This window comes from Quercus lobata, chromosome 10 (genome assembly GCF_001633185.2).
Source record: "Quercus lobata isolate SW786 chromosome 10, ValleyOak3.0 Primary Assembly, whole genome shotgun sequence".
Taxonomy (NCBI): Eukaryota; Viridiplantae; Streptophyta; class Magnoliopsida; order Fagales; family Fagaceae; genus Quercus; species Quercus lobata.
The window spans coordinates 43,267,990-43,294,383 of record NC_044913.1 but is presented as its reverse complement, the minus strand read 5'-3'; the positions used below and the strand labels follow the sequence as shown (position 1 = coordinate 43,294,383).

The 26,394-nt window shown below is 36.2% G+C and overlaps 1 protein-coding gene across 2 annotated transcripts; it reads right to left on the bottom strand.

Moving 5' to 3' along the window:
* Nucleotides 1-3,880: 3,880 nt before the first annotated feature.
* Nucleotides 3,881-26,181, bottom strand: LOC115963751 (histone deacetylase 14-like). Of its 2 annotated transcripts, XM_031082891.1 has the most exons (10): nt 26,079-26,172; nt 24,590-24,619; nt 24,097-24,356; nt 19,602-19,676; nt 18,312-18,413; nt 9,268-9,339; nt 7,003-7,059; nt 6,572-6,823; nt 5,677-5,858; nt 3,881-4,365 (listed from the first exon to the last, which is right to left on the bottom strand). In XM_031082891.1, exons 1-10 carry the CDS (start codon nt 26,116-26,118, stop codon nt 4,065-4,067), a joined length of 1,371 nt encoding a protein of 456 aa, XP_030938751.1. In that variant the 5' UTR covers nt 26,119-26,172; the 3' UTR covers nt 3,881-4,064. The 2 variants fall into 2 exon arrangements, with proteins under 2 accessions (XP_030938751.1, XP_030938752.1); XM_031082892.1 differs by lacking the exon at nt 24,590-24,619 and having other exon boundaries at nt 26,079-26,181.
* Between the last annotated feature and the right edge of the window lie 213 nt (nt 26,182-26,394).

Sequence of the window (26,394 nt, the reverse complement as noted above, 5' to 3'; positions counted from 1 at the left end):
GTGCACCAGCCTCTTGATGACGACAAAATAGGTGTCAATCCTACAAAGACCTAGACTTTTTTTGTGTGGGTATGGTTGATGCCTTACTTGTGACGACATACAAGATAGTCTCGTCCTTGGGCTGTTGATAATGACCTTGAAGTCAACTTTTGAGGCTGAGCTGCAATTATTCTTTGTGGGTAACCAATTAATTATACATTTTTTCCCCTAACGAGACAAAGACCAAGACTTCTTTTGGCGGTATTTGGCTGATGACTAATTTTGTTACCCATGTGCCGTTAATTACCGATCTTGAAGGTAGCTGTTGAGGTTGAATTGCAATCGCCATTTTTATTAAAATTTTCTTCCAATCTTAGTAGGTAACTAGTTTTATTGATGATAATTAACTAATTAATTCATTAGGAATTGGGTGCACTAGGATTCCCATGGAAATAAAACTAATTCATTGTGCATTCAGAACATTTCGATTTTGGAAGTATACAATTGCATGGTACAGAATTCAAAATTCAGAATTGCACCAGAAAAATAAATAATTGGTCTATGTCAAAGTAATAGTATATCAGCTAATCATATGAGTAGGTAATTGTTCAATATATAATGTCATTTTCTAAAATCACTAGGTTATGAGAATATGTATGGCTTTTGAATAGATTTTGCTGTATGTCTTTTTGTTAGAATTCATGTCCTTCTTCTTGTGTGTGTGTGAGTTTATTTCTCAAAAAAAAAAAAAAAAAAAAAGTTAAAAGAATATGCAACTCTTTTCAATGCTTTCTACAATAGTGAATTAGTTCTATTTTCTAGAGTTGATAATAACATAATCTAATCCTCCTCAAATCTTGTATAGAAACCATGATCCTTCTTGTACTAAAGTGGAGGTGTAGGTGACTAGAAAGTAGATAATTGTATGAAAGTTAGTAGATTATATATTATTATTATTATTATTAACCGTCTACTGTTTGATTCAGATTCTACAAAGAATAAAGATGTAATTATATGCGATTTTGTTTTTCTATTCAAGTTTGGACCTATTAAAGCTTCATGGTTTGTTTCATTTTTACCCTATGTTTAGATAGAAAGAGATTATTGAAAAGGAGCAAAGATTGTAGAACTTATCACACTAACATACTGATGGAGGAAGTTATTCACAATATGCCTAAACAAGATGAAACAATTTATTAGCATAGGATTGATCACCTTGACAACCAAGGATTTGAAATTTCCTTGAAGGATTCTTATTAAGCAACTCTCTTACATTTCCATTGAAAGATGACATTGCAAATTTTATTCAACAGGTTCCGAATTTTCAAGAAAATTTATTTATTTTAAAAAATAAAAGACATGGATGTTATTTTATTCATTGCTTTTAATAAATAAATAAACTGGGGCAATGAAAAAAGGACAGATTGTGAGAATGAAAAGGAAGAAATGACTCGATGGTTTTTTTTTTTTTTTTTTTGACAGTGACTCAATGGTATTAGTGTAAGTATAAGTGGGTTTTTTTCTACTTACCAAAAAAAAAAAAAAGGGTTTTTCTAAATGGCTGATCCAGCTTTGCCATGGAGTCAATTTAATGCTAGTAAATTGGTCTTGCTTCAAACTTCTTTTATACTTCAGAAGACTTGTTAACAGGTCTTCTAAAAACTTCTTTTATACTTCAGAAGACTTGTTAACAGGTCTTCTGAAGTATAAAAGAAGTTTGTGACCCATGATAGAGACAGGTCTTCTGAAGTATAAAAGAAGTTTGTGCCCCATGATAGAGACAGTGGTTGATTAGTAACATCTTGCATGTGGCCATTTGACTTGAAATATTTTTGGTATTCTTGGGAAATTTCTCTCATCATTTCCCACAAAACAGAGAGTTGAACAAGAATAAACTGAACCCAGCTATATGAATGTGTCATCGTCTTTCATAAATAAGTAAATAATTTTAAAAAAAAGTGTCATTACCTAGAAAATATTTATATCTTAACTCTTGATTGCATCTCATTTTTTAAGATTAAGTGAGTCATATGCACATAACAAGAACTAATGTCATATTCTTATTAGTGGTTGGAGCCCAAAGCTACAAACATATTTAGAGTCAAACTGTCCTTTTTTCCATTTGAATTAGCTTTGGCATAAGCTGGAAAACTTAGGGTCCGTTTGGATTGAACTTATTGTTACTGAAACTGAAAATTGAAAACTAAAAACTGAAAACACTGTAGCAAAATAATTTTTAAATATATGAAAAGTACCGTGGGACCCATTTTTAATATATTTAATGCATGAACAGTACTGCTATAGTATGTGAACAGTACTGCTACAGTGCATGAACAGTAATTTTTGTCTCTGCACAATAAATTTACTGTTCATATGCTGGAAAAAAAAAAAAAAAAAAAGAGACGGAAACATGAAATGAAAACGTGAACGTTGGTTTCAGCTGAAACCAAACGCTCACTTACTTGGACGTTTGATTCGAATTTTCAGTATATATATGTTGGGCCCTCACCATACTCCAAAGGGACTAAGTTTATGAAGACCATGATGAGGTAGCTTCTTACAAATTCTAGTAGCACTGATAAAGGAAGGCCTAATCATGATTAGTAAAAACTTTTTAGGTTAAGGGTCTGTTTGGATACCACTTATTTTGTTAAAATTGAAAAGTTATTGCAGAAAGTACTATAGATAAAGGAAAAAGTTAGTTAAAATAATATAGTGAGCCCCATGAATAGTGCCAAAAAGTACAGTGAGGTCCAAAAATAGTAACAAAAATAAGCTGAATAGTTAAATAATTTATAATTTTAATCTACATCCAAACGCACACTAAATATTATTGGTCTTTCTCATCAAACGTCTAAAAAAAGAAAAAGCACCTCAAACAGCAACTCCAGGCAAATCCATAAATCTAGCTATATCTAGTGTGTGTTTGGGTTGGCGTTTGCTGCATTGCGTTTCAGTTTCTACGTTTTCTCCTTTTTTTTTTTTCCTTTTTTTTTTCACGCATTTTCCCCCTCACAAGCGGCTACTATTCATGTACTGTACATGAACAGTAGCCACAACATTTGACCAATTTTACGTGAACAGTGCATCCATGCACTGTTCACGGACCCACAAATTTCATTTTTTATCAATTTTTTCATTAAAAATGGGTCTCACGGTACTATTCACACATTTAAAAATTATTTTGCTATAGTGTTTTCAGTTTTCAGTTTTCAATTTCAGCAAAATAAGTTCTATCCAAACACACCCCTAGTAATCTCTCTTTCCCTTTACAATTCTTCCAATATCACACATACTTTACCAACTTTTCAAAATTTTGAAATACTTTGTTTCTCTTATTAACGGAATGGTTAATATGTTAATTTTCTCCAAATCTCAAGGAAAAGTGTCATTCTCTTGAACTTTTGGGGTGGAGAAACATTCCACAAAAGTTTTTGTAATTGACCCTTAAGTTTCTATATTCTTCCATTTTTTCTATCGCCTTTTCAAACACACTAAAGTAAAACGATTATCTTTTCCTTCCTTTTACTTTGCTATTCTTCATATATTTACCATCCATCGATTACTGCAAATTTTACACAAACCAGAAATGGTTCAAAATTAAAGTAATATTTTAGGGTCATTCTAAACTAATTTTACAGTTTTTCATGCACCTCCTAATTAGTTGGACACCCCTTATGGTTTTAAACATCTAAATGACACAAATTAATTCGATGAGAAGGATACTTTTACCACTATTTAATATTTTTGGGACAAATCATTTTGTGAATTCCGAAAGTTCAAGAAGGGTCCAAAGGCCGAAATGACCCAATAAAACTCCAGCTTACAAGCAACACATAGTGATGTCAAAGATGTGAGGAAGAAAGAGACTTTGAAAGTTCTACATATTTGGACAAAGTACTTTAACTCATAAATTCTTAACCATACTATACTTTTTTTTTTTAATTGGAAATCCAATTTTGTGTTGAAGTGGGACATATGACATATCTGTAGGAGTTATGCATATAGAAAACTTCCAAATGTACATGGAATCAAGTGAACTACTTAAAACTTACTGATACATACAACTACAGGTTTAGACATCTTCATAGGGAATGTATGTGCTTCACCCTCTGAATCACTTGCTTAACCTTGGTTGATGGTTCATCATACAAAATGGCAGGGTTGTCAAACTCAGATGCCAAACTCCTCTCCCCAAGAAAAGCACGAAATGAATCTGCCACTGAGTTTGAAAGAGAATCGAGATTGTATCCCCCTTCTAAGAAAAACACACATCGACCCCCACATAGATCTTTGGCAAGTTGTTTAATATTGGACGCTAGCGTGTAGTATGTTCCCGTTGTGAACTGCAGACTGGCTAGTGGATCCAATACATGACCATCATACCTAACACATTCATTTGCAAGATATGAAAGTATGAGAGAGAGAGAGAGAGAGAGAGAGCAAGTGGGTGAATGACTAGATTGGCAATGATAATTTGTTATAAGCTACTTAAAGATCAAGACAATCTAAACCCAGGGGCAGGGGCAGGGGCAGGGGCAGAATTGCCCTCAGACCCATAGAGGATGTCTTTGTGCCATAGTCATTTGGCAGCAGATGATGTTGCCGCTTCTGGTTGTTGAAATTTGGAAGCATTACCAAATATTGACAGGAGCCTATCTTAAGGTCAAAGACGATGAAAGTTAAATATAAAATGTTTCTTTGCGTTTGAATAACTAGATTGACAATGATAATATTTTTTAAGCTACTTAAAGATGAAGGCAATCTAAATCCAGGGGTGGGAGGCAGAATTGCCCTCAGTCCCATAGAGGATGTCTTTATGCCATAGTTTCATTTGGCAGCAGATGATGTTGTCCCTTCGGGTTAAATATTCAAAATTTTGTTTACATACGAAGTAATATCTAAATTATTGAAATCATGTGATAGATAAGTCTGTTAATTTGATTAATTCAAATTTAAATTTCAATACTGGAGAAACACTAAAATGTCTATCCATGTTGAACCCTTGCATTCATTTCTACCTCCCAGAAATAGCAAACTCAAAAAGAAAGAACAGGGAAAGAAAATGCTATATTTTGAAAAATAAGCTAATAAATGACAGATGTGCTTACTGTTATTGAAAGAAAAATTTGCAGTTAAATTGCAGATGCAACACAACCATACAACTTGGAATTGGATGACCCCATAAAACAATTGAGCTGCAACCCTTATAAAATAACTTTTCAGTTTCATTATTTTCATCCTTCTTCATGACAACTTATATTTAAAAGCTCTATACAGTCATGGTAAAATCATTTTCCTTTAACCTTTTCTTAATTAGTATAGTATTCTCAGTATTTTATGTCATGGTCAGTATTCTTAATATTGCATCCATACATTGTAATTATAAGTTGGGCGATGATCTGTTGCTATTTACATACATCCCCCTCCCCTTTTTTTCTCTCTCTCTCTCTGCCAATAAAAATTCTAGCTCCACCCATAGGAGCCTCACTTGGGATTACTCCTAGTCCTATATATACCTACATGTGATTTTATTTTACAATCTATGAAATAATTAAGATATTCACGGACTTACAAATAGAATTCTAAAACTCTCACCAGAGACAGAAATAAATTGCACAGTGAAGCTAATTAATTCAGCAAACATTGTCATGGCAAGAATGTATGCAATGCCATTTATAGAAATGGGATACTCACCCAGCAGAAACAAGAATTATATCCGGCTTAAAACTTTGAGCACAGGGTACAATAACTTCATCAAACACAGCTGTCATGGCAATATCACCTGATCCTCCAGGTAGAGGCAAATTTAATGTTGTTCCTTCACCATCTCCATGACCTACCTCATCAACTTTACCAGTACCAGGGTAGCTTCCATCCTAATTCAAAAGAAGACTAAATAGCATCAGATTGATTGCTGCAAAATGAACTTCTAAGATGAACATTCATGCAGTGATCAAAAACAATAAACCGGACAAATCAGTTGGACAAATCAGTTATTAGAAAAAAGATACTGGACTATTGATAATAGAACATCTTTACGCATGCTTATTGGCATCTAGATTCTAGATACTACAACAGCTAGAGTACACCATAAGATCACATACAATTGCACATCATCTTGCCTCAACTAAATAAAAATATTTAAAAATAATAATTTGAAAAGTAGAGGTATGTTCCTTTTCAATCTAGGTCAAACAAGAACTTGACACTGAATTCCTGATTCTCACCTATACATACATACATACATATATATGGGTCATTACTTGGCGACAGCATTTGGTTCCACCTAAATAAGGTCCTAGAAGAGGTGGCTTAGATATGGTCCTTTTCCAACACATTTGCACTTGACAACCCAAGACTTTACCATTGCAATAGAGTACCAGACAATGATCCCTTATACACGTAAGTATGTATGTATGTATGTATATTCACACTTTTAAGTCATATCTAACATTCTTTAAATGCAGGAGAAGATAAAATTCATATAATTGATGAGAGAGATTAAGGCCTTGAATATTAAGCTGGATAAAAAGTTTTTGATTAAATTGCAAGGTAAAACATATAAGACAGGACTGGACCAAATTAATACTTGGTGAGTTGAAAGGAAAAATATATCTGGATCATCATAAAAAGCGTCGTTTGTCCCATTTCCATGGTGAACATCAAAATCAATGATAAACACACGCTTCAACCCATGTACACGTTGGGCATAACGAGCTGCAATGGCCACATTTCCAAAAACACAGAACCCCATAGGCCCCTTTGGAATAGCATGATGTCCTGGAGGTCTTATCAAAGCAAAGCCCACAGGTGGATCCAGGCAATTTTTTGATGCTGCAACCTGAAATACAAAGTAGAAAATGTTGGATAATATAAACTAGAATCTACTTCTACCAAATTCAGTGCAATTATGAACATTTAGCGGTGTCAAAAAAGAAATGAAATTGTTTCAGCACAGCACATAAAATATGACAAATAAGAATAATCATAAGAGACTGACGTGCTAGGTCGAGACATCACCACTGAATCAACTAAGGTGATTCCTGCTCCAGCTGCAACTAGTGACTCATGAAATGTCTGCATCAATATCCCATGATAAGAAAGAGTGGAATGTACAAGATATAGCTTGCAAATTGAAGCATCAAGATCCAACTCAAACATACACTATATGAGTATATGGTAAGATAAAAATCACATAAAACCATTGATATCACATTTCAAATTCAATAAAAGGACAATAAAAATGAGAGACATGCCCCATATTTACATTCAGATCAACTGGAAAACCTTTCTTTACCAGTCAGTTAAACTAATACATACATGACTCAACTAGTTGTAGAAACATTGACATTAACAATGTCCTCAATTAGAATGTCGGAATCAAAAAAAATGTTTTCTGGGTCACATACCCCTTCTATGCAAAGGTTTAACAATATGTGCGTTTCTTTTCATCAGCTGAATATATATCCATTGGAGCACACTAAGACAGTTATCCAAAGTACCCGAATTTCAATGAAATTTTCAAACTGCGAGAATTTCGTTTGATCTGAATAAGTTATCGATGTGAATATACCTAAATTAAGCATACTAATATGAAATTTAAGTGTCATTGAATCCACCCATAAAGCACATAGACATATTACAAAATATGAGAGGAGTCTGCAATTGATTTTTTGAAGGCATGGACTTCCAAAAATAGTCATGATATACAATCTCAACACAATCACTTCTGCTAACTCATCTAATGTACACCTTCCCAATGAGAAGACAACTATCACTGATCTTGTTAGGAAACAAGAAACCTAACCCAGATCCATGGAATACAGTACCTGTGAACGGTAACCTTAGAAAGAAAGAAGAGAAAATGAAGAGAAAAGAGAAGGAGAAAGAAACAACAAAGGCCAACGTGCCTATTGCTCAAAACACTCAATTTTATTAATCAACTTATTCTATTTTGTTTGAATAGATTGAGCACAATATATATATATATATATATATATATATATAAAGACTCTTACTTGTACTAGAAGTATTAGGATTCCAACTAACATTGTGACTACTAATAAGGCCTAATAAATACTAACTTGGACCCAAAGTAAATAAACCTAAGATACTTAGAGTACCTTAGAAGATTCTAGACTCAACTAAATTACCAAAATACCCTTAATTTGCAGGAATTGCAGAAATTACAGATTTGCCCCTCAATATAAAAGTAATAAAACTGACCATAACTAATAATTTTTTTTTTTAGAAGAGACCATAACCAATAAAATTAAAAACCCAAATTAAAAACTGTATTAACCCTAAAAGACTCATACTCAGACCAATAAAAGGGCACGACTTTCACTAATTGGATTTCACACGAGGAACCAATAAAATAATTCTTGAATAGGCGAATTTGCAAAGTAATAGCATATTAATCTTCCACGACCCATCAAGAAAAGATCAACAAACACACAGATTTACATGGTTCACCCAAAAACTAAGGCTATGTCCTCGGGGTTGCTGCAATTTTATTATGACTGGGCTATAACAGGAGTTACAAAGATCATTAGAATATACTGCCCTATTATTTAGTCTACACACATGGGAAATTACAATAAAAAGGCCTAGAGCATCTAAAGAGATACCTCCAATAATTATACAGACACCAATGTTCAATTCAAGGTGGGCTGCCAGCCCCTGAACTCCCAGCAAAACCAATACAATAAATCAAGCTCCACCTATATAGCATTTGATCTCTCTCTCTCTCTCTCTCTCTCTCTTTCTCTCTCAATATAAAGACAAAGGTAAAAAAACTAAAAACACAGATTCGAATAAAAAAAGGTTCACCAATGTATTATGCAAGCTAACCACTACGTTGGAGATGCCACTTCTCTTTCTCTCTCTCTCTCTCTCTCACACACACGGTGACACACACACATCTCTCTCTACTGTAACGAAAATGTTCCTCCATATCAGGAGAGCTCAAAGTGGAATCCAGTTGAAAAATAAAAAATTAGGATCAAGTTTCAAATAAACTGATTTCAAGAGATCATCATTTTAATTATTCTAATAGTTATCCCTTTTCTTACCTTATCTTGATAGTTATATTGATTTGCTCATGTAACTATCAATTAATTAATCTGATTTGATGATGCAAAGAAATTATAGGCATCGATTATGACAAGTCCAGTGAAAAATATCTAGAAGCAAATGACTTTTAATACTTTAAACAGAATGAGTGTCTGTAAATATCCACAAGCTCAAGAAAGAAAACAGATTCATCTAAAGTGTTGAACTTACAGTGGAAGTAGCATATGTTGGCCCAGAACCATCAATGAATATAATACCCTCTTGTGAAGCCTGATCCATTGCCTATAAAAATAAACCAAATAAGCCTGATTGGTTCCATGCAAGACTATGAACAATAAAAGTATACAATATTAAAATAAAACACCAGAATAATGTAAAAAAATTAACCATTCAAGGAAAATGGATACTTGAAACCTCAAAAAGTCACCAACACATTGACTGACTAATAAGGATATGCACATACATATCCCTCCAAATGTATTATAGCATCTTGAAGGTATAAACCCTACATGCAACACATCCTAAACTTGCCATTGCATTGAGGTCAAAACTTATTTCTAAGTCTCTAGCATCAGTCATCACAAACCAGATATAAAAAGAAAGCAAAAAAATTGCAAGCAAAGCCAAAGAGTGGGATCATGTACTAATTTGTGGTACTCTTCATATTTTTTCTCAAAGGACCTGCATATTAAGGTATCAAGTCATATTCAAATCATTCCCTCAATCTAAATTCTTATGCTTCTCACATTAGCTGTATATGTCAAAAAGGGTGGAGAAGGGGGAGGGTGCCACCCATTTGTACCTATATATCAATTTGCCTTACCTATGATTCTCCTTCAGACTGTCATTCTCATTTTTGTTTTCAGTATTATGGATCTTGGTTCGCAATGGTACTTGTGGATAAAGATTTATGCATCGGTGAGGTCAATGTTGTACTTTTACATTTCAACTTTTTTTTTTTTTTGATAAGTTGTAGATTGGTGCTATATGTGTAAAAAGAGTGAGGAATCAGTGAATCATCTTCTTCTTCATTGTCTTCTATAGGTTATGTTGCAAAGTGTTACTGATTTATTTTCGAGTTCACAAGATTCCTTCGGTAGACATCAAAGCATAAATTTGTGGAGGGCTGTACCACATTGTGTCTTATGGTGTATTTGGCAAGAGCATAACTCAAGATGTTTTGAGGTGAAGGAGCAGTCTATTCCGGAAATTAAATCTCTCCTTCTCCAACCTTGCTGGATTGGAGTTCGGATTTTAATCTTTTTCCATGTTCTAATTTTTTAGAAATGCTTGATCTTTGTAATTTAAGAGTTTGATGTACTGCTACCCATGTACACCCCCTGGTGTACCTAGCTTTTGATTAATACAACTCCGTTATTTATAATATTAAAAAAAAAATTTATAAGTAATAAAGCTTCATTGAAAAGACATCTCAAATACAAAGACCAAAGTACACAGGGACTCTGTTGAGGAAAAACATAAATAAAGTCTTGTTACCTTCTTCACATGTCTTTTCCTTGGAAAACAATGCGGAAATCAAAAGTGCCAACAAATATCAGTTTCTTTATATAGATGGTGACATTGGGTTAGATCTTAACTAATGATAATTAATGGAAGCCTCGGCTCTTTGTTATTGATTGGTGTTGTATGTATAAGAGGGATGGGGAGACTAGTAACCACTTATTGTTACACTGTTCTCTTGCCAGAGACTTATTCTTACACTGTTCTCTTGCCAGAGACTTATGGAGCACGTTGTTTTCACTCTTTGGGGTTGCTTGGGTTATGCCTAGTGGTGTGGTGGAGCTTCTAGCCTATTGGTCGGACAAGTTTAACTAGCATAGAAATGGGGCAATTTGGAATATGATCCCTCATTGTCTAATGTAGAGCATCTGGCTAGAAAGGAATTCTCAAATCTTTGAAGGAACCAAAAAATCAACTCATGACTTCATCTTATTCTTCTTTCAGACTTTGCTTGGGTGGAAAAATGCTTTGGGTGTTCTCAATTTTACTTCTTTGTATGATTTACTTGATAGTTGTACTTTCTCTACTACTTAGTTTTGTCAAAGATTTGTTTAGTTGGAGAATAGAAAATTGGGAGAGGATAAAAAAGTGGAGGGATAGAAGAGATTTTAGTTTTCCCTCATGGTGTTAGGTTTGAGGGGTTGAAAAGTGGAGAGATGGAAAACTCTTTTGTTTGGTTGAGAAGAAAAATGAGAGGATAGAAAATTTTGTTTGCAAGAATTTACTCTCATGCCCCTATTAAATATTTTTATATTTATATAAATATTTTACGAGGAAAAAAAAGCTGGAGTTGGGGTGTAAAAAATGCATGCCAAACATTAACTTAAAAGTAGGGGAAATAAAAGGAGAAACAATTTGAAAACAGTGGGGAGCAGAATGGTAAATACCATCAATCCCCTCTCTTCTCTCCTATTTTCTCTCCATTTTGGGGGGGATTGAATTTTGGTGGTCCTAGAGAAAAAAAAGCCAGGCCCCATTCTCCCCCCTCCCCTCCCAACCACACTCATTATCCATTTTCTATCCACCCGGTTTTCACACCAACCAAACACATCCTATAGTAATTTTGAACTTCAAAAACCCCCTAGGATGAAGGTTTCCAACACAATTTATCCATGCTATCTCCCCTCCATACTCCAGAATAAAGTGGATCCATGAAAGAGACAACTGACTCTAGCTCCCAGTCTTATACTAATGATTTATATAAGTAGTCAACCACTCTCTATGGTAGTCTCAACTTCTAAATGAGATAAAGAATATGCATCTAATGAGTAAATTCCATCCACTTAAAGCATATATGCAACCCAGTTTCTAACCCTTGTCGGCATGCCCAAGGACTGCAGTAAGCCGCTTCCCTGTAGTCCTCACCTCGTTCTTGACAGATTTAATCAGGTGTTAATAATATGGAGTAAAAGGATTTGAGGTGACAAGGATTTGCTGGGAATTCCAGATCAAGGAAGAGGCAGATCAAAATATGGTCCAAAAAAACCCAAGTCGATATGAATGAAAGATGCCTCTGAAACTTGTTATTCTCAGACAGTTGAGGTAAAAACCACAATGTTACACCCCAAAATAGAACTATAAGGAGCCCCTTGTCCCAGTCAGCAAAAGCTAGTTTCCTGATATACGAACTCTCATCCGGCCAATCAATTAGGGGTCCAGAACCTCAAACGGATTTAGCCTGGCCAAGTTGTGTAAAATAGAACCTTCTTAAAAAATGTTTCTAGAGGTGGATTTAGCCTGGCAAGATCTACATTGACTACTGAGACCTCAACAAGGCATGCTTGTGCTTTTTAACTAAGAATATATCCTGTCTCTAAAGCAATGGTATACAAATCCGCTGAAGTAAAACAAACTTCTTTCACAAATTCCAAAACCGCATACCATTATATACAAGATTCAACATTCTCATGAAAAATGTATGAAAGTAAAAAATAAAATAAAATAAATAAACAAAACATTGGAAACTATACATATACAAACAACAAAAAACAAATGGCACTAGCCACATGTGTTAGGAACCCAATTGTATGTGTGTGCATATGGGACTGATGGCTAGTGTGTACGGTGCTGATGACCAATGCAGGTGGTGCTGCATGAAGGTGTGCTACAGAGTGTGCCTAGGTTGATGATGTGAGGGGGCGTGAGTTGCTGATGCAACGTGCGTGCTTAGCTGATAAGAGGTGGGCTTCCAGTGCAGCCTCTGTGTGTGTAGGATTAGGTTCCATACAAGAAGTGTGTTGATTAGTGGCATTGTGTATCTGTGTTGTAGGGTGGTGACCCGTGCAAAGGTAATGTGGCAGATATATGTGTGGTTAGCTGATGGGAGAGTTAGTTAGATTGATGAGCTGTCAAGGTAGTTACAAGGCAGTTATACAGCTAAGCTTTGGAGTGAGGGCTATGGGTATTATAACGGGGAAAACAGATTGTAAAGGGCATTGAACCATTTTGTTAATTGAACATTCTCTTTTTTCTCTCTAATATCTTTCTCTATCTTTGTTTCTGTTTCCTCTATCCCTGTTCTTGGAGGTTAGTTGTCCTCGAATTCAACTATCAATTTCCAAATTCCTTGCATTTGGTATCAGAGCTTGGCTTTCCTCGGCCATGGCAGAAACACGATCAAGCACTATTGCTGCTCAGGAAGCCATTGCTGTGCTTAGAACTGCGTCTGATCATCATGGTAAAGAAATTCAAGAAATGCGTACCATCCAGGAAATACACACATGCACCATGAACGAAATGAATCAACAACTAGCAATTCTGGTGCAGAGGCATAATGATTCTGACCAAGGTGGATTGCCTCAATCTCCAACAAATGTGGAATCCAGGAATGCTAATTCATCAACAATGGCTCTGTCGCGTCCTGTGAGGTTGGAATTTCCAAGGTTCTCTGGAGAAGATCCTGCAAGTTGGGTTTACAAAGCCAACCAATACTTCAAGTATTATAATACACCGGTTGCAGAGAAGTTAATGTTAGCTTCATTCCATATGGAGGGTGAAGCCTTAATCTGGTTTCAAGATAGTGAAGATGTAGGTCTTTTTGTGGATTGGGAATCATTGATTCAGGCATTGCACATCAGATTTGGGGCCACGGCTTATGATGATCCCATGGAAACACTTACTAGGCTGAGACAGACTGCTTCAGTGTCCTTGTATAAAGCCCAATTCGAAGTGTTGTCTAATAGGATTAAGGGTTTATCTGCTACTCACAAGTTAAGCTGCTTCTTAAGTGGTTTAAGAGATGAAATAAGGCTGCCAGTGAGAATGTTGAGTCCTAAATCATTGAATGAGGCTTTTGGTTTGGCAAAGATTCAAGAAGAGTACAATTGGAGTTGCAAGAAGTTTGCCAAAGTTCAAGGGGATCAGAACAAGCCTTCCATTTTGGGAGTTCCTCTAAAAACTCCTCTATTGGAGTATAAACCAAGGCTGCCCATCAAGAGGATTTCTCCTGCTCAAATGGAGGAGAGGAAGAAGAAAGGGTTGTGTTACAATTGTGATGAGAAGTGGGCTCCTGGCCACAAGTGCAAGAATGCTATGCTGTTTTTATTGGATTATGTAGAGATAGCTCAGGAAAACACCAACTCTGGGGTTCACATCACTGATTTGGAAGAAAAGGGCTATGCAGATCAGGTTGGACAGGATCAGGAAGATGCTGAGATTACTCTTTATGCATTGAGTGGTACCCCTACTTCAGGCACTATGAGAGTTATGGGTAGGATTAAGCATAAGTCCTTTGTCATTCTTATTGATTCAGGGAGTACTCACAACTTCATTGATGCTGCATTGGTGTCACATCTGCACATGAATGTTGATGCTTCTCAAGTCTTGGAGGTGAAAGTTGCCAATGGTGATTTGATTAAAACTCAAGGTGTTTGTGAGGAGGTTCCAATCCGGGTACAAGGGAATGAGTTTATGGTGCATTTGCATGTGCTGCCAATGGGGGGGTGTGATTTGGTTCTAGGGACTCAGTGGTTGGGTACTTTAGGAGTAATTCAATGGGATTTCAAGATGCTTACAATGAGCTTTGGTTATAACCATAGATAGGTGCTGCTACAAGGGTTGACGAGTACAAGGTCTCAATTGCAAGATGGGAATACTTTTTTGAAGCAATCTGTTAAGAAAGGTTTGGTTCTTCATATTACATTCCAGCCTCAGTTGTTATCTGCAGAGGGTACAGACCAGCTACCTAAAGGAGTGGCTGCCTTGTTGGATGAGTTCAAGTCAGTTTTTGCTACACCAGAGGGGCTGCCACCCTTAAGGGATCATGAGCACCAAATCAACTTGAAGGAAGGAGCTCAAGCTATATGTCAGAGGCCTTACAGGTACCCTTACTACCAAAAAAATGAAATTGAGAAGATTGTTAGGGAATTACTATCTGCTGGTTTAATTAGAAACAGTAGCAGCCCTTTTGCTTCACCAGTCCTCTTAGTGAGGAAAGCTGATGGTTCATGGAGAATGTGCATTGATTATAGAGCCTTAAATCAAGAAACTATTAAAGATAAATACCCTATACCTGTCATAGATGAGCTATTGGATGAGTTATTTGGTGTAGCTGTCTTTTCTAAATTGGATTTAAGGTCCGGGTACCATCAGATTAGAATTAGAGAGAAGGATATTCCTAAAACTGCCTTTAGGACTCATGAAGGCCACTATGAGTTTTTGGTAATGCCATTTGGCTTAACCAATGCACCTTCCACCTTCCAATCCCTCATGAATACCATTTTTAAGCCTTACTTAAGGAGATTTGTGTTGGTTTTTTTTGATGACATCCTTGTATATAGTAAGAATGTGAGTGATCATGTGCATCACCTTCATGTAGTCTTGGAAGTTTTGGTGAAACACCAATTGTATGCCAAACAATCAAAGTGTGTGTTTGCTTGTAAGGAAGTGGAGTATCTAGGACATCTTATTTCTGGTGATGGGGTTAAAACAGACCCAAGGAAGACTGCTGCTATGCAGCAATGGCCAATTCCTAAAGATGTGAAGGCTTTAAGGGGATTCTTGGGGTTGACTGGCTATTACAGAAAGTTTGTCAAAGGGTATGGACAAATTGCTGCTCCTCTAACAGCTTTGTTGAGAAAGGATTCATTTAATTGGAACTCTGATGCTTCTCAAGCTTTCCAACTTCTTAAGGATGCAATGTCAAAACCTCCTGTTTTGGCTCTACCTGATTTCACTAAGTTATTTGTGGTGGAGTGTGATGCATCTGGTGTAGGTGTTGGAGCTGTCCTCATGCAAAACCAAAGACCCATTGCTTACCACAGCCAAGCCTTGAAGGGTAAAAGCCTTGCCCTTTCAACCTATGAGAAGGAGTTGCTGGCTCTGGTAGTTGCAGTAAAGAAATGGAGACCCTATCTACTTGGTAGACCCTTTGTGATTAAGACTGACCATTAAAGCCTTAAATACTTGTTGGAACAGAAGATTGGAACCCCTGCTCAGCAAAAATGGATAACTAAGCTCCTTGGCTATGCATTTTTGGTTGAGTATAAGCATGGGAAAGATAATTTGGTAGCTGATGCACTTTCAAGAAAAGAAGCTGTGGGGGTTGGGGAGGTTGAGGATGTTAAGGTGGGGACTCTTTGTATTATTTCTTTTCCCACTCCCACATGGTTGGATGAACTCAAGCTGACTTACACCTCTGATGCTACAATCCAGAAAATTATCCTTGCTGTTCAATCAGGTAATGATAGTCCAACTGGGTTTACTGTTTGTAATGACTTGTTGTTCTACAAAGGATGGCTATTTTTGGGTAGTTCAGCTCAGGAATTGAAGGCTCAAGTGTTGCAACAGGTTCATGCTAGTCCTCTAGGGGGTCATTCTGGCTATTTAAAGTCTTTTCAGAGGCTTAAGAAAGATTTTTACTGGACTGGTATGGTGAGGGACTTGAAACAGTTTGTGAGGGAATGTGATACGTGCCAAAGGTTGAAGAGTGAGACTTGCTTACCTGCTGGCTTGTTGCAGCCATTGGCTATACCTAATAGACCTTGGTTAGACATTAGCATGGATTTTGTGGAGGGGTTGCCTAAGTCTCAACAGAAGTCAGTGGTTTTTGTAGTGGTGGACAGGTTCACCAAGTATGTGCATTTCATTCCTTTGGCTCATCCTTACACTGTTGCTAAGGTTGCCCAAGTGTTCATGCAGTATGTTTTCAAATTACATGGTATGCCATCTACAATTGTGAGTGATAGAGACTTGGTGTTCACTTCCAAATTCTGGTCAGAATTGATGAAACTACAGGGAACTAACTTGGCTATGTCTTCTTCATATCATCCTCAATCTGATAGGCAGACTGAAGTGGTGAACAAAAGTCTAGAACACTACTTGAGAGCTTTTGCTACTGACAGACCTCACTCTTGGGTGGATTGGCTGCCCATGGCTGAGTTTTGGTTCAATACTAACTTCCACACTTCCATTAAGCTTACTCCTTTTGAGGCATTTTATGGCTATCCTTCTCCTAAGGTTGTGGAATATGTGCCAGGTGTGACTAGAGTTGCAGCTGTGGATTCTTATTTGCAGGATAGGTTGCAACTTTTTTCCTTGTTGAAACACAATTTAAATATAGCTCAAGAGAGAATGAAGTGGTTTGCTGACAAAAAGAGGGTGGATAGGTCCTTTGAGGTGGGAGATTGGGTTTATCTTAGGCTTCAACCATACAAGCAAGCCTCAGTGCAGTCCAGACAATTTGGAAAGCTTGCTCCTCGTTTTTATGGTCCCTTCCAGATTATGCAGAAGGTTGGTCAGGTTTCTTACAAGCTGGATTTACCTGAGGGGTCCCAAATTCATCCTGTGTTCCATGTTTCAAATCTCAAGGCTAAATTGGGTACCCATGTGATTCCTAGACCTGCTTTACCAGCTGTGTCTGCAGAACATATCCTTGTCCCTGAGCCTGTGGCTGTGTTGGATACCAGAACTCATCGGTTGAGGAGCAGACTCATCACTCAGGTCCTTGTGCAGTGGCAGGATGAAAGCAAGGATGATGCAACCTGGGAAAGCTTGTTTGATTTGCAACAGAAGTTTCCACACCTTGTGGGCAAGGTGTTTTAAAGGAGGGGGCATTGTTAGGAACCCAATTGTATGTGTGTGCATATGGGACTGATGGCCAGTGTGTATGGTGCTGATGACCAATGCAGGTGGTGCTGCATGAAGGTGTGCTACAGAGTGTGCCTAGGTTGATGATGTGAGGGGGCGTGAGTTGCTGATGCAGCGTGCGTGCTTAGCTGATAAGAGGTGGGCTTCCAGTGCAGCCTCTGTGTGTGTAGGATTAGGTTCCATATAAGAAGTGTGTTGATTAGTGGCATTGTGTATCTGTGTTGTAGGGTGGTGACCCGTGCAAAGGTAATGTGGCAGATATATGTGTGGTTAGCTGATGGGAGAGTTAGTTAGATTGATAAGCTGTCAAGGTAGTTACAAGGCAGTTATACAGCTAAGCTTTGGAGTGAGGGCTATGGGTTTTATAACGGGGAAAACAGATTGTAAAGGGCATTGAACCATTTTGTTAATTGAACATTCTCTTTTTTCTCTCTAATATCTTTCTCTATCTCTGTTTCTGTTTCCTCTATCCCTGTTCTTGGAGGTTAGTTGTCCTCGAATTCAACTATCAATTTCCAAATTCCTTGCAACATGCTTCCATTCCTTAAACCCATATAAATTTCAGCTAGTTTTAGCACTTATTATGATCTGACGCAATGAACACCGAACACAACAAGAAAAACAACAATAGTTAATTTTGAGGCTACCTTCTCAAGGCCTGATACATAGGCTCTTGCATGAACACTTGCAATGTCATCTACTGAAGCAGGCTTGAAATTGTGAAGTTCAATGATCTCTGAGCCACGGATCTATATAAAGGAAAACATGATTAAGCAAATTGGAACAACAAATTTCCTTATTCATAATATCAAAATAATTATCAAATCTCAATTAAAAAAAGGACTGGGCATTTTTCTAGTCACATGGGTCACACAATGGAAGTTTGGTGCAGGGAATGCAAGACAATTTTACTTTATGTAATTTAAGAAGTCAATTGTAATTTTTAAGATTTACATTGAATTTTATTATAGGTCTTACACTCTTACTAGTTTTCACAATTAGCAATTATTTAATTTCCTAAATTCAAGGGTACTTTTATAATTCAATAATTGGGCTTTCCTAAGTCGATGAGAATTAGGCTTAAGTCATACTATTTTATATAAGCACACTATTGTACTCCAATGGTGATAGTTAGGTTGAGTAGTAAAATTTATTGTTGCAGTTTTTCCTTCAAAAGCTTGGTGCTGATTCCAGGCAACTCTATGTACTAATTCCTAGATTTTGTTTTCTCTTGCTTGAAGCTGATTCCTAGAGTTTTTTTTTTTTTTTTTTTTTTTTTTTCATATAATTATTTGGAATTACAAGCAATATTAATGGTTTCCATCTGAACCAATTAAAAAGAATTTTTTTTTTTTTCATTTTCAAGATCAGTTTCCTAAAAATATTTTCTAGAAAATACGTCATTTTCAAGAAAATGTTTACAGTCAAAACAGATGAAGCATTAGTGGCAAACCCTAATACTGCAACTACCAATACTAGTGTAATCAGCATCATCATGTTATAGGTAACTCCTTAAGCTAAAAGTTCTCCAGAAATTTATATGTAATCCTAAACTCTTTCTACATTTTCTTTTCATCTTGGTTGCTAATGATTTGGGGCACCAGTTGTTCAATGCTACCATTTCATTCTGAAAATATAATCTTGCTTGTAGCAGTTCATAATACCAAGAGAGAATTGTTAAAACAAGAAAAATGAAGAAAAAAATTCAAGTATTAGACTCAAATACTCAAATATAATGATTTGTTTTATAAGTTTTGGCCTCAAGGGGAAAAGGGGGAATGGGAGATTTAAACCAGTGACATCCAATTCATGAGGGGTGGTTCACAGCCATTTGTGCTACCCTTTTTGGGGTTATTAACAAGGAAAATATCAAATTTCGTTCAGAATAAGAGTCTCAACAATATAGAATGAAGCATGTTGTACATTTCATTTAATACCTTTGGAGTCAGTTCCATCTTTTCAAGAGCATTAACAATTGCAGGAACTCTAAAATTAGATTCTGGATGGGACTCCTGTACACGGCAATAAATCCAGAGTTCAATTAATGGCATATACACAACTTCAAACAAATTAGTAAGACCATGACTGAAAATAAAAGGGAATACACTTGGTATGCTAAAAAAATCATAGATTAAAAATGTAATTTCTGATTAGTAAATGAAGTGATGGATATCTTGAGAGCCATTGAATCAAAAGATCTCTTCCCTCCTCTGTTCTCTTGCACACTAAAAAGAATAATAAAAAATGAAGAACAAAAATCTGGAATTTCTGATTACCAATTGAAGTGATTGACCACTTTAGCTTGAAAGACAAATGTATTTTTTTTTTCCTCTATTCCTTTCTGCATCCTAATTTTTCACCTTTAAAGAAGTACAAATAAGGATATAACACTCTATTCTAATTAAATTCTTTCAATGCTGATACTATTTGAAAGATCTTTCAACATGGAGTGGAGACTGGAGGATCCATAATCTACACAGCATAGTCCTAATTCAGGTCCTATTCCACACTAAAACTAATAACTCAAACCTTTACCTTGACCAGTTGGTAGTTAAAAAACTCAATGATTTAATCATTTATAGTCACTCACGGGAAGTTTGGAACCCTGAGTACAGTGTTCCAACCATCCAGTTTTAGCAGGAAAAGGAACTTTATGTGAAATGGTGCTCAGATGAAAAAAAAGTACTTTTTTCAGCTATTGGATCAGCAAGGGTGTGATGGATGTTGATCAAGAGATGGTCAGGTCTATTGTCGACTAGGAAAGGCATTATGGAACTTCGGAAATGAAGAAAAAAATCATCTAATTTCACAAAGTGATTTATAACAAATATTAGAGGAATGAGGACTTAAAGATAATTCAAATTTGGTAATGTAGAGCGTCAAAAGAAACAATTATTGGAGGAGTTGAAAATATTAGACGCTAAGGAAGGGGATTTTGGTCTCACTGATGGGGAGCCATAGGGTAGATTTGAGGTACCAGGTGGAGCATCTTCTTTCCCTGGAAGAAATTTCCTGGAGACAAAAATCTAAGATGTTATGTATCAAGGAGGGGGATAATAATACCAAGTTCTTCCACAGAATGGCTAACTCCCATAGAAGGTATAATCATTTGACGACCTTGGAGGTGGATGGGGTGGTTTTGAGGAGGAATCTAAGGAAACTAATCAAGTAGTCCAGTTTTATAAAAATTTGTACAAGGAGTCTGAGGGGTGGAGGGCTTGGAGTTTGATCGTATTGGGGATATGGAGAGGGTCTGACTTGAAAGGAAGTTTGAGAGAGAGGAGATACTTCAAGTTGTAAATGATTTGGAAGGAGATAAAGCTCCAAGTCTGGATGGGTTTACTATGGCGTTTTATCATCATTGTTAGAGAGTAGTGGAGAAAGACGTCTTAGCAGTCTTTGAAGAGTTTTTTCAAAATTGTAAGTTTGAAAAATCCCTTAATGCTACCTTTATTGCTTTAATTCCTAAAAAGAATGACGCCTCTAATATTAGAGATTTCCCGCCTATTAGCTTGGTGGGGAGTGTGTATAAAATCTTGGCTAAGGTCTTGGCAAATCGTTTGAGAGTGGTTTTAGATCAGTTGATCTCTGAGACTCAGAATAGCTTTGTGGGTGGGAGACAAATCCTTGACTCGATTCTTATTGCAAATGAGTGTGTGGATAGTCGTGGGAAGAGTAGGGTTCCTGGAATCGTTTGTAAACTTGATATTGAGAAAGTGTACGATCATGTAAATTGGGAGGCTCTGCTGTATTTGTTGAATAGAATGGGCTTTGGAGTGAAGTGGTGTAAGTGGATTCGTACTTGTATTTCCACAGTTCAATTCTCTGTTTTGATTAATAGGTCTTCAACTGATTTTTTTGGTAGTTCAAGGGGTTTAAGACAAGGAGATCCATTATCTCCTATGTTGTTTTTGATTTTGATGGAGGTGTTCAGTAGGATTTTGAGAAGAATGGAGGGAGCTGGCTTGTTCAGTGGTTTTAAAGTTGCAGGTAGAAGGGGTGGTGGGGAATGTGTGTCACATCTATTGTTTGCAGATGATACTATCCTCTTTTGTGATGCAGATGTGGAGCAAATTCTTCATATTCGGTTGTTGTTACTCAGTTTTCAGGCGGTAACAGGTTTGAAGGTCAATGTGCACAAGAGTGAAATGGTTCCAATAGGGGAGGTTGATGATGTGCATGCCCTGGCTGAAATTTTGGGCTGTAGAGTTGGAACTTTGCCTATGTCTTATCTGGGCATGCCGTTGGGGGCTGCACACAATTCCCCTTCAATTTGGAATCCTATTTTGGAAAAAATTGAGCGAAAATTAGCCGGGTGGAAGAAGCTGTATTTGTCTAAGGAGGGTCGATTGATGTTACTCAAGAGTACGTTATCTAGTCTTCCTACCTATTTCCTATCTCTATTCACCATTCCTACTTATGTGGCTAATAAAATTGAAAAGTTGCAAAGGGACTTTCTATGGGGTGATAGCAAGATTCATCTGGTAGGATGGGATAAAGTTTGTGCGCCTATAGGCAATGGTGGCTTGGGGATAAGGAAACTTACTACTTTCAATAAGGCCTTATTGGGGAAATGGCTGTGGCGGTTTGGGAAGGAAGAGGATCAGTTATGGAGGAGAGTGGTAGCGTCAAAATATGGGGAGGAATGGGGGGGATGGACCTCAAAGCTAGGTAGGGGAGTTCATGGGTGTGGTTTGTGGTTTGTGGAGAGGTATTCGTATGGGATGGGAGGATTTTAGCAAGAACTGTCAGTTTGTTGTTGGGCTGGGGAATAGAGTGAGATTTTGGCAGGATGGGTGGTATGGGGATCAATCTTTTCAAGTGGCTTTCCCAAGGCTATATGGTATTGCCATTGATAAGGAGGCATCTGTAGAAGCTTCTTTGTCTAGGCAAAGGGTAGAGGATAGAAGAATTTGGGATGTTCATTTTATTCGAGAATTTAATGATTGGGAGATGGATGAAGGGCTGCATTTTCTTCGTATATTCGGAGCTAATACTCCTCCAATGGATGTTGGAGACTGGTTGAGATGGAAGTTGAAGCCTAATGAGGAGTTTGACATCTGGTCATATTATAACAAAATGCAGGCTTCTCCCTCAATTGCCTTTCCTTGGAAAGGTATATGGAGAGTAAAGGACCCTAGGCGAGTTTCTTTTTTCGTTTGGTGAGCTTGGAATAAAATCCTAATAGGTGATAACTTTAGAAGATTGAGGGGATTGGATTTTGTAGATTAGTGCATTATGTGCCAGCATTGTGGAGAGACGGTAGATCACTTACTTCTTCATTGTGAGATGGCTTATCAGTTGTAGAGTTTTTTCTTAATTACTTTTGGTTTGTCTTGGGTTATACCTAGATCGATCCCAGATTTGCTTTTTGGTTGGTGGAATTGGTTGGGGAAGCATTCGTCTCAGGTTTGGAACTTAGTTCCATTGTGCATCCTATGGTGCATTTGGAAGGAGAGGAATCGGCAAACTTTTGAGGATGTGGATAGCTCCGGTGTTCAGATGATTGCTTCTTTCAGTGGGACTCTTTTTGATTGGTCTCGGGCATGGGGACTCATGACTAGTGATTCTCTCCCCTCTTTTCTTAGCTCTCTTTCTCTTTTGTAATTATTATGTTGTTCTTTCTCTTTTGTAATTATTATGTTGTTGGTTTTCTTTTTTTGTTTTTTCTCTATTTTCTTCTTCTAGGTTTGCTCTATGTTTTTCATGCATAGAGTAGCCGTTCGTATATATAACATTCTTACTTATCAAAAAAAAAAACTGCATAAGGGGACCGTTAGAAGGTAGTATATGATGGAGAAAGAGGAGGACTTGTCTACTTAAAAACATTTTACAAATAAACTATAGGATAACTAAAATAACCTCAGAAGCTAAATAGTTTCTTAAAGGAGTATGTAGAATAAGGTACTTTCTAGAAATTCCTGTGACATAATTGCCAATTCAAACTACCCATACATTATCTTTATTAGTCAGTTAAATTTTTTTTTTTTTTTTATTAGTATTAGTCACTTAAAATAACAGCCCAAGTCCTTTCATATTTTAATGTTTATAAGCCAAATTCCGCACAGAAAGAACTGAAAATCAGATCATATATATTCATGACCCAAGAATTATAATAACAAACAAAACTATAACAATATATATCCACCAGATCTTTTCCAATTATGATATTATCCAGCATCTTAAGGTATGATACAAATTTGAAGTCATTTTACATTATTCAAAATGATTGCACTACAAAGTTGGGAAACCAGGAATTATGTATGTTATATATCAATTTTTTTTTTTTTTGTTATATATCAAAACTAGACCATCAAAATAATCCCCCCATGTTTGAAAATCGCAACTGAAACAATAAAGGACCTCTTAGCAAGCTCAAACAAAACTCATGACATTTTAAGAGTATAAAAGTGAACTAGTCAGCTAAATAACCTGGTTGTGACCCATGGCAGGAGCAACAGCATAAATCAGCCTTGCATTAGTGATCTTTTCATTAGAAGGAACATACGGATCCTTCCCCATACTATTTGAACAAGAAATAGAAGCTCCTCCAATACTTCTTGAGAAACATCTCCTTCCTCCTCTCAATTTCTTTGGGGAAAATTGACCCCCCGCAAATTTCCCATCCATGTCAATTCTAATATGACTTTTCCACTTGTATAGATGATGCCGCACAAAAAATAACACATTCCCTAACACAAACACAATTATTTGATCTTAAAAACACCAGAGGCCAGACCATATTTCTAGGATTTTACAAAATTATTATATATATTAATCAAGACAGTTACCATATGGTGAATCTAGCAAGCCAAATATGAGCATAAGTCATATCCATGTTAAAGTACAGAGAAATTGATTCTGGATATCTGTAAATCTCTTCTTTAGGGCAGTTACTCAACAAGCAAACATTAACAGCTCTAACCTGTGATGGAGGCTTGGAGTTGCTTGAGAGCTGGAGCATAACATGAGGGAAATGCAGTACTAAAGTAGTTAGGGAACCAATATATTTATATTTAATGTGGTTCATTTGGGAGGTGGAGCTCCAATTAGATAGTCTAAAGCAAATATTTCTGAGATGATAAAGTTATTGTTCAATGAGACTCAATTCTTCCTTTTTTTTAATCGCAAAGAATTCTAAAATACAAAGAACTGTATAATCCCCTCTTTTGTTATTTCTCACTTCTTAAAGCTCTTTATCAATTTGATTACTAAACCAATGTAACAACTTTAAAAACACATTATAACTGTATTTTACCAAATTCTAATAGCATTTTTATTAAGAAAATTTTTTTGCAATATATTTATTGTTAAAAGCCTAAAACTATACATCCCACCACAATTCCAAATGGGCGCCAACTAAGCCAGGCTCAAGCTTGACTCTCATGCCAATTGTTTTGCAACCCAACTAGACATAAGAACAATGAGTAAAATACAATGACACATGAGTCCAATTTATCTTTTGGAATCCTTTTCTATTTTGTTCTAGTAGTTTCTACTTGGTTTAGTAAGGGATTTTTTTTTTTTTTTTTAAATCTTAGTCTGTTTAGGAAAAAGATTTTAAACCAATAATCCTATCAGAATTTTTATGCTTTGAGAGCATGATTACCTTCTCCTTTGTAGATATAATTGTTAAGAAACTTAAAAATGATTTTCTGGGTTTCATCATTTTTTTTCTCCTTTCACTCATGATTTTAAAATTTTAATACCAAACAGACAAAAAAACCCGTCCAAGAAACCTCAATTAGTGCTAAATTTCTAAAGTTGGTCCATCAAAAGATTCAGCATAATAGCTCAGTCCAGTACTCCTTACTTTCCTCCATCACAAAAGCATATCAAAGTGCAATATCTTTTTATTGGCAAGTTAGCCAAGAACTTTGTAACTCAACTGACACCTCGACTTCTAGACTTCAAATCCCCCATCCCCCATCGTAACTATCAAACATGAAAAAAAATATTTATTTGTAAGTTACAGTGGTTCTTGAATGAACCCATGACCTCACCCTCCACCTTATGCTTACAAGAGTAATATATGTGACTAGAGCTAGAGCTCACTGACAAAGTCTAAAACTTTTCTCCTCCTAAGATAGTGAATTACCAAAAATAATTTTTGTGTCAACTTTGAAAATAAACTAGAACTACCAAGCAATTCAAGAAAGACTCAATTAGTAAAACTAACATGTTAAAATGAAAAACCCAAATGAAACACCAAACTATTAAAGAATTTAAAAGAAACCCAAATCAAATTTCGTAGCTATCAATTTAACAGGCATATATGAATACATAATATACTACAACCCAGATAAATGATTTATTTATTTATTAAAGAAATACATAAATTCAAGGAAACAAGGTCTAGTGATTTATAAGTGCATGTCGACGCAAGAGAGAGAGAGAGAGAGAGAGAGAGGTACCTGCAGAAGATGGAAATGGAGGGAATGCTTGGAGATGCATACTGATGAGAGAGAGAGAGAGAGCAGTTTGGAGTTGGGATGGTGCGTGAGCGGCTGAGCGCGCTCAGTCAAGCCTTTTTCTCTCAACATTTTGGCAACACTGCATTCTAACCACAAATTAATAAATCCTTAAATTTTCAAAAATACTAATAATAATAATGAATTCTATAATTTCAAGAGTAAAAAAAATTATATGATTAAATGTGAAAAATAAAAAATTTAACTTCAACGCAATTAAGTGTAAACTGTAAAGTATTGTGTTTGGAATTTAATATAA